We start from the raw sequence: 8,686 nt of genomic DNA on the forward strand, positions 1-8,686 counted from the left end.
GTGAATTGGAGCCAACGGTCCCATTGTCATTGCCACCGGGCGTAGCCATGTCCAAGGTGCCACAGCCAGATGCCCTGGGCATGGACTGGCTGTGGACTCCGGGCAAGTGGTTCTACCCCCACTGATCCTCAGTGTAATGGGACCGGTACCACCCCCTTCCCAGCGCTGTTAGGGGGAACTGCATCGTCAGCACGGCTATGAGGCTGGCTTGAGCTACAGAGATGGGGACACGCCCAGTCCCTGTTTGGGGTTCACTACGGACAGTTTCTTCCACGCACCTACCCCATCCCTGCAAGTGTCCCTCTTTTCACTGGGGACTTTTGCCCTGTCTCCATGCCAGTAGGGAGGAAGACAAAAGCCTTGATACCCATTCTTTCTCTGCCTCCCATTCCAAAAGCCTTTGGCTCCAGAATGCATTGGGCTCCATGTTGAATTGACCAGCAGCTAAAAGATAGGAAGACCCATAAGGAAGGGACACACATGGTACTTTTAAAATTTTTTTAATTCAAAAGCAAATAAGAAAACAAAAACACTTCCCAGGGTGTGCTGTGATGACACATCACAGGCATGTAAAGTACATATAAAAACAAGAAGAGAGTCTCAGGAGCTGCAGGCGTGGGGCCCTGTGTAGTGGGCCCTGTGTAGTGGGCCACGGCCCCTTTCCTTGAGGCATTGTTTTCTCTGACATTCACCTCTCCCAGGCTCTAAAAAAGGAAGCACTCGTTCAGCCTTGTTTCTCTTGGAAGACTCAGCCACTGTCGGCTCACTGGTCCATGACAGGCACACAGGAAGCTGGACTTTACACGATTTTGCAGGTGGACAGGGCTGGAGCGGGGGACGCCATGCATCACTCCTCTCCCCGCCCTGCTCATGCTCTCTGGGGCTGGGGAAGCAATGTCCCTCCGGGGGGAGAGGTGGGACACACTGTCCTTCACGGGCCCGGGCTTCCCTCCTCGAATGGCAACAAAGGGAGTGTCTACAGGTAAGTTAGGAGCCAGAGAATCAGGACTTAGACGAGGGTGAGGTGTGACCGGGGCTAGGGCCAAATTTTGAAGGGCAGCCAGAAGGTAGAGGATGTGCCTGCCATAAGCAGTTTTCACACTGACCTTCCTTAGCTGCTCAACCAATTGCTACATCCCTGCCTCTGCTGGCCCAGACTTCGGCAGTCATATAGACCTGGACTCCACTCATGGCCCTGCCACTTACTAGTTTGTGAGATCCTGGGAAAGTTACTCAACTCCCTGGAGCTTCAGTTTCCTCATCTGTCACATGAAGAGGTTCACTGGAATCTCACAGGTGACTGTAAATATAAGTATGATTACGCCTTTGAAGAGCCTAGGACGGCACCTGGTGCAGAGGGAGTGTTCGACAAATGGCCGCCATGATTACTGTTACCAGGCACCGGTATTTCCGCTGCAGAGTTGGTGAGCGTGTGTGTGGATGTATGTGAGATAAACAGAAGGTTTCCACCATGCTCTAGAAAAAGGCTGAATTCCTCTGAGCTTCCTGGGTATGTCTGGGCAGCTCAGAGGTCTTGGACCGCAGTGATGCTGGCATGGGAGACCTCGACTGCTTTTCTCCTATGCATGTCCAGCTGGTTCCGGAGCCGTTCTGTTCTAGACCTCGGTGCCCTCCCTGGGATAGAGGACGCTGTTTGTGTTGATGCTGTTGTAGAAATGGGGGCTGAACTGGTTGAGGACAGAGCCTCCATAGCTGAGAGCGTTGGTGGGCATGGGGTTGGCCCATTCGCCCCCACCCCCGTGGCCGCTGAGGTTGGTGAGTGGGGTGTAGGAGCTGAAGTTCAGCACGTTCTGCCCCATCTTGTCAGTGGGCTCAGGGCTCAGTCCTGGTGTGGCCGCAGGGCGGCTCACTGGGCTCGACCCGCTCACATAGGCTGTCATGGTGGAGAGGAAGCTGTTGAGGCAGGGGGTGCCCGGCGGAGGAGGGGAGGACTGCTTCTCTGCAGAGCCGGTGGTCCCCGGTGAAGCACTGTCCAAGATGTCCTGGGCCTCCCCGGTCTTGGGGCTGCCCTCCAGGAGGCTGTTCTCGGAGCCCAGGGATCCCGTGCTGGAGGAAACATCCGATTTTCTCTTCCTCTTCCTGCGGAAATTTCCGTTATCGAACATCTTCTCACAGTTGGGGTCCAGGGTCCAGTAATTCCCTTTGCCTGGTACAAAAGTGGGAGAAGTAAGCAGAGAGCTGGACAACATGCCTTGCTCCTGTTTCTCTTTATTGTCACCTAGTAAACACGAAGGAAACCCATGCAGAAGCCAGAAGAGAAGGCAGGGACAGAGAAACAGAGGACCCGCACGCACCAACCACACAGCGCCGGCAAGCAGCTTTATTTCAGCCCACCTCACACTGGGCGCTCTGTGGGCACAGAGGCATAGGTCATGCGAGCGCTCGCAGTGCAGGCCTCTGGAAGAAGTTCAGGTACAGGGGGGATGGAGAGGGAGGGCCCTCTTCCATGGCTGATGTGAAAGAAAACTCAGGAAACACTTCAGAGCTCCCTGAACGTTTTGGGCAGGGAGTCCGAGGATGGACTTGAGTCCTGGCTTTGCTCCTAACTGGCTGAGGGACTCTGGGCAAGCCTCAGTTTCCTAGTCTGAAAAGTGGGCCGGTTGTACCTGTCCCTTCTTCCTCAGGCTGACCGTGAGAAAGGGGGGACGCTAGATGTGTAGGTGGGCTTTGTCACCAGGAAGTGCCGGCCGGAGATAGGACCTGAGCTTGGCCTGTGGGTGAGGCCAGTCATTGGACTGGACACTCTTCCTCTCCGGGGGGCCCACCAGCCCTGCCCCTGCTAGCCTCCCAGCGGCCAGAGCTGGGGGCTCTGAGCCATGCCCTGGCTTCCCGTGGGGGAACAAGAATAGACTTTAATTCTGGGAAATACATACCTGAGTATTTAATATATTACTTTCTGTATGTCCCTGCATTGTAGAAATCCATCATTAAAAAGGAAGAGTTCACAGCCTTTGGTGTTAGAGAGACCTCTGCTCAGATATGGGCTCCAGGGCTATCCCTCCATTCTGTGTCCCCTAGTGCAGGCTGCTTCACCTCCGAGTGTCACTCCCTTCATCTGGACAATGGGTTCAGTAGGAGCTACCTGTAGGGATGGGCTAAAGGAGATTATGTAACTAGGGCAGGCAGCACAACTGTGGCCCTTCGTGCATGTTTAACAAAATCAGATCTCTCCCCAGAGGTCTGGGAGTGCACTTGGGCTTTGCCTAGTCCAGCTCCCCCCAAGGACTTCATATGAGCTGGGCGCTGGGGACCCAGAGTGATCACAGCAATTACTGCAGACTATGGGCGCTTGTTAGCACCCAGTCCCTGCCTGCATGACCTCATGGCCCCATCACAGGCCTGCAAAGGAGCCACTGTTACCATCCCTATTTTTCAGATGGGGAAACTGAGGCTCAGAGATCTAAAATGCCTGGAGTTGCTGACCGCTCCGTCGTCCAGCCAGGATCAAAACCCTTCCTCCAGGGCTCTCCCAGGTTCCTTCACTGCCGACAACCCTCAGCCCCCTGTCTCAGGGGACACAGCCACGTCAGAACTTTCTAGAATGGGGTGCTAGGGAGGAATGACATGAGCCTTCCTCTGACACCTTCCCTTCCATGAGGGGGTGTCAGAGGCTGGGCCCCCTGCCCCACACTGCACTGGCAGCCCCCTTACCCGGGTCGTCCTCATCACGGGGCACCTTCTTGAAGCAGTCGTTGAGAGACAGGTTGTGGCGGATGGAGTTCTGCCAGCCGGCCTTGCTCTTGTTGTAGAAGGGGAAGTTGTCGGCCACGTACTGGTAGATCTGGCTGAGGGTGAGGCGCTTGTCTGGCGCCCCGTGGATGGCCATGGCAATGAGAGCCGAGTAGGAATAGGGGGGCCGCACCAGCTTCATCAGCTCCTCCTGGGAGGGGATGGGCAGCCAGCCCAGGTCGCCACCCCCCAGCCCAGACATGCCGGGCAGCAGCTGCCTCTGCACGCCATAGGCCTGGGGCAGGAAGGGGCTGGCGTTGGTGCTGGGCAGGTAGGGTGGCGGAGTCATGGCCGGCCCGTTGAGCCAGAGGTAGGGGTTGGGGGTGGCCCCGTACTCGCCGCCCCCCTCAAAGGAGGGGGGCCGCTGAGGGCTGGGCACGCCCTGTGGGTGGAAGAAGTTCTCATAGTAAAGGCTCATCTCGGGGGGCTCCTGGCCGATGCTGGGGAACTGGGGGCTGCCGCGAGGTGGGGAGGGTGCCGGGAGGTCGAAGGAGCTCATGCTGGGTCTGGGCTCGGCCGGAGCCACCTGCCCGGCACCTGCACAGGGGAGCTGTGCCTGACAGGTGCTCGGCTGGCCCAGCCTCCGACTTATACCCCTGCGGGCTCGGCCTGCGGGCCCCACCCAGGGGCGGCCACCTGCTGCAGACCCGCCCCTCCTCCAACAGCCCTGCCGGCCGAGGGGAGGGGGCCTCCGGGCCAGGCCCCCTGCGCGCGCTCAGACCAGTGCCGTAGGGGCTGTCCGCAGTGCCTGGGGCGCCCCCTTCCCTCTCTCTCTTCCCAGTTCCTTTCCTGTTTCCCCCCTTCCTCTCCTGCCTTTCTCCTCAGCTGGCTCCCCTTGTTCGCCCGGTCCGTCTCTCTCCTGGTTCTCTCCTTCTCTCCTGTGTGCCCCCTTCTCCCCCTTCTCTCGCTGTGGACATCCTCTCTGCATCTCAGTCTCTTCCCTGCCTACTTGCTGTCACATTTTCTTTCCCTGCTCTCTCCCCCTTCCGGTGAGTGTTTCTTTTCTGAGCACTGCTCTGGCCACCTCTCCTTCCCTCCTTCCCTCCCTCCCTCTCTCTCTGAGTTTGTTTCTGTCTCTTTTTACTTCTCTGTCCCCTCGTGCTCACCTCCTGTCTGTCTCTGCTTCTGTCCCACTCCCTTTCACTCTTCTCTCTCAGTTCCTCTGTGTGTCTTTCCCTCCTCCCGGCCCCCTCTTCTGGTGCATCCTGACTCGACATTCTCTGCCGCCCTCACCCAGACTAGATGTGGACTTTATCGGAAGCCACATCTTTGGGTCGTCTGAAGTAAGGACACACTTTCTGGAGGTTCCAGGAAAGAACCTGGCCCTGGAGAATCCGAAGAGCAGAGAGGAACCTGGCCTATGGCCAGGTTTCAAAAGGGCAGCCGGTTGGTTATAGGCACCCTCTGTGCACACACACACACACACACACACACACACACACCCGCAGGCACGCTGACAAGGGCCATGGACAAGGCCTGGGGATTCTCCCAGAGGAGAAGCAGGGCCCATCAAGATAGCAACAGAAGGAAGAGAATGTGAATGGGCTTCAGGGAGAAATGAGAGAGAACTTGCACTGTGCAAGGCTCTTTCTGGCTGCAGGGGTCATGCAGGCCCCCAGGCCCCTATCTGATCAAAGTCCTTTCATGTTTCAGCTTGCAGGGGCCCCGCAGAGCTGAGGCCTGGAGGAGAGCCCTGGACTCAACATGCCATCCCCCTCACGCCATCTGTGCCTCAGGCTCTAGAAGCAGGAGCGGCTCCCCCTCTAATCCGTGCTTCCGGCCAGCCCCTCCCCTCTCTGGGCTCTGTTCTCCCGAAGCTTGCAGATGACTTGCCCCGGCCTCACTCATGCCAGGCTGGCCATCGGCCTGGGGGGAAGGAGGGTGGGCAGCTGTCCCTGAGCAGGCTTCAGTAGCGGCCTGAGGACTTCCCTCCCGCAGATCAGCAGATTGGAAGAAAGTTGCAGCCAGCTTCTGGGGCCACCACCGCTCTCCTGCCCCTACTTCCTTCTCCCCATTCAACTGCCTCTCACTTCCTCCGGACCCCACGGGTCCTAGGGGTAGAAGAAGAGGTCGCTTACTGTGCCAGCTAGAGGGGCTGTCTCCCAGGGAGGGCCCCTGCCCTGCTGTCTGCTCTTCTCTAGAGCTGCATCAGGAGACAGCCCGCCGGAAACCCAAGTGCCAGGGAATGCATCTCATTTGCAGTGTATTGGTGCCCAGAGGATGAGTTCAGGAAACTAGGTGGGAGGGGTCCTCCCAGGTCCTGAGAAAATACCTGTCCCCCCGAGGGAACAGTGAACAAAGTGACTCCAAAAGGGCCTGACTGCCCAGGGGAGGCATGGGGTAAGCACACTCTGCACTTTTCTTTCAAAAGAGGAAAGCAGAAGAGGCCCCATCTTTGCTTAAAGTGTCTCTGCCAGGCCTGGCTTGCTGAAGGCGGGGCCATGACTTAAGAGCCAGGCACATTAGAGACCAGCAATATGGACCCAAGGCCTGACAATGAACCTGGCAGCTCCAGTTCTGGTAATTCATCCTGCAGAATTAAACAGAGCAAAGACTTCTCTTCAGGGGTATTCACCACAGCAGTGTTTGTAACTATAACAGACTGTAACTGACCTGAATGTCCAGCAGTAGGGGATTGGTTAAATAAATTGGGTATCATCCCACTGAAGACATATTATGAAGCTATGAAAAAGTAGACTGTAGAACATTTACTAATATGCAAAGATGTTATGTTCTAATAGCATTGTTAACAAAACAGCCTGTAAAATGCTATTTTATGGTAAATTATAGATTCATACGTGTATTTATAAATATAAATACCAAACTGTGAATTATTTCTGGATGGAAAATTGGATGTGATTTTCATTGTTGTTTGTCAGTTTCTGATTTAAGTTAGTAAAGTCAAGTACACGGGTGATTTGCTTTGGGATTCAATGTAGAGGCCGGCCAGGGGCAAGATGGCGGAGTTAAAACAGACATAGGCTCTGAGATCAGAAGGACCTGGGTTTGAATCCCAGCTGAGTGGCTAACTGCAGATCTCAGCAAGTGATTTAATTTATCTCAGCCTGTTTTCTCAAGTGAAAATGGGAATGACCCCATTTAACCCATGTGGTTGCTGTGAGCAATCCGTGAGGTGATCAATGTAACCATTGTAAGTCATCTCACATGGTGCCTAGAGAAGCACTCAATAAATATGAGTCATTATATATTATAGTCAATATACATTTGATATGTACAATTCATCACTGGGTTTGCTCCCTTGCGGGTTAATTGCTCCCCTTTAGCAGCCCGGGGGCGGGGGCTGTGGGGCAGGTGAGGTTACAAAGGAGGAACCAAGGGAGGGACATTCGGTGCAGACACCAACTGTACAACCAGCCCCTGCCATCTGCGGCTGACGATGAGTTGCCCTCCCAGCCCTGCTGTCGGCTCTACCGAGGCGGCAGGAGACACGCACTCGAGTCACGTGACAAGTTCACAGCCAAGCTGGTCAGGAGCCTTTCTCCCAAACCCCTCGTGTACCCTTTGCCTGTTGCTGGCGTCTCCTTCTGCAGAGGCATCTTTGAAGGAAGCTCACTGGAGTCTCCCTGTCGCACCTGGGCCCTGGCCCGTCTTAGGAGGCCTGGCCCACGTGCAGCCTATGGCCCCGAGTCCGGTGGTTGCAGCTCACAGCCTCTCGTGCCTTCCCACACCCGCTCACAGGGTCAGGCCTGCCATTTGGGGTGATGCCTGGGGAAAGAGGGAAGGCCTGCCATGCCTCTGGAGTAGGATATGTGCCCAGCGGTCAGCTGTATGCATTTCTGGGTCCAGAAGCCCAAGGCGGCTCAAGGCCTGCAGAGAGGGTGAAAGTGCCCAGGCCCCATAGACCATGGCTGGCCAGGGCCCCCACCTCCCGGCCTTGACTTTCAGGGAGTGGAGGAGTGTGCCAGGAAACAGGCTGTCATCTGGGCTTCCTTTCTGGCACACCAGAGCTGTGTCTCAGAATATGCTGGGGCTTGCCAGGGAGCCAGCTTCTCTGTCCCAAGTATGGGCTTTTAGGAAGCCCGGTCCCTGCCTCAGCCAGGCTGACTGATCTTGGCGCTCTCTCCTCTGCTTTTTGGCTTCTGGTGGCGCTTGAGGCCCGAGAAACACAGATAAATACCGCCCTCTGGTGGCCATCTATTTAACAGCAAGGGAGAGGAGTGCAGAGATTCCGTGACCTTTCAGAGCCGTGGCCAAGGAATTCTGAGCCCCTTTAAGGGGCAAGTTCCCCAAATGAACATCAGCTTCAAGGAGGAATTGTGCCCTGGAGGGGGCAAAAAACACTTTCATTCCACTGTGATGGAAATAGTGGGAACTGGATTGTCAATGGGGCAAAATGTCTTAGAAGTCAGCCAAGCGGCAGTTGGACAAGTTGGAATTACAATCCAACACCTCCGGTCCTATTTTCTGAGTGCTTTGCCATTGCTGAATCTCTGAGCCTCTGCTCGATCCTCTGGAAAATGAGGATAACCAGGGTTACCTCCCTCTGAGGGCTGTTGCAAGGACTGCATGAGACAGTACAGGAAAGACCTCTGATACGGTGCTCAGCCGTAAGTCATTCCTCCACTTACTCAGCAAATACTGACTGACTCCACAGTAGCATTTCTGGGGCGTGCAGGACACTGTCACAACCACACAGTGTTGAGGCTCATGATCCTGATTTGCCACCTTGGTGCAATACCTATAGTTTGATTTACTTAATAATTTTTTAATTGGCTCTCAGGCTTTTTTTTTCTCTTTTCTTTTACTTTCTTTTCTTTTCTTTTACTTTCTTTTCTTTTCTTTCTTTCTTTCTTTCTTTCTTTCTTTCTTTCTTTCTTTCTTTCTTTCTTTCTTTTTCTTTCTTTCTTTCTTTCTTTTTCTTTCTTTCTTTTCTTTCTTTCTTTCTTTCTTTCTTTCTTTCTTTCTTTCTTTCTTT

General features: G+C 54.8%; 1 protein-coding gene across 1 annotated transcript; it reads right to left on the reverse strand.

The window, feature by feature from the left end:
* Positions 1 to 538: 538 nt before the first annotated feature.
* On the reverse strand, positions 539 to 4,779 carry FOXI1 (forkhead box I1). Its single transcript, XM_025867056.2, has 2 exons — positions 3,673 to 4,779; positions 539 to 2,167 (listed from the first exon to the last, which is right to left on the reverse strand). The coding sequence occupies exons 1-2, from the start codon at positions 4,247 to 4,249 to the stop codon at positions 1,617 to 1,619; spliced, it is 1,128 nt and encodes a 375-aa protein (XP_025722841.1). The 5' UTR covers positions 4,250 to 4,779; the 3' UTR covers positions 539 to 1,616.
* Between the last annotated feature and the right edge of the window lie 3,907 nt (positions 4,780 to 8,686).

Source organism: Callorhinus ursinus, unplaced genomic scaffold (assembly GCF_003265705.2).
Source record: "Callorhinus ursinus isolate GAN/ISIS: 27379988/994484 unplaced genomic scaffold, GSC_fseal_2.0 scaffold3, whole genome shotgun sequence".
NCBI classification, from domain to species: domain Eukaryota; kingdom Metazoa; phylum Chordata; class Mammalia; order Carnivora; family Otariidae; genus Callorhinus; species Callorhinus ursinus.

Coding starts and splice junctions, on each gene's coding strand:
- FOXI1 (XM_025867056.2), bottom strand. CDS start 4,249: ATGAGCTCCTTCGACCTCCCGGCACCCTCCCCACCTCGCGGCAGCCCC. Junction 2,168..3,672: donor CCGTGATGAGGACGACCCGG/GTAAGGGGGCTG, acceptor CTTTTGTACCAG/GCAAAGGGAATTACTGGACC.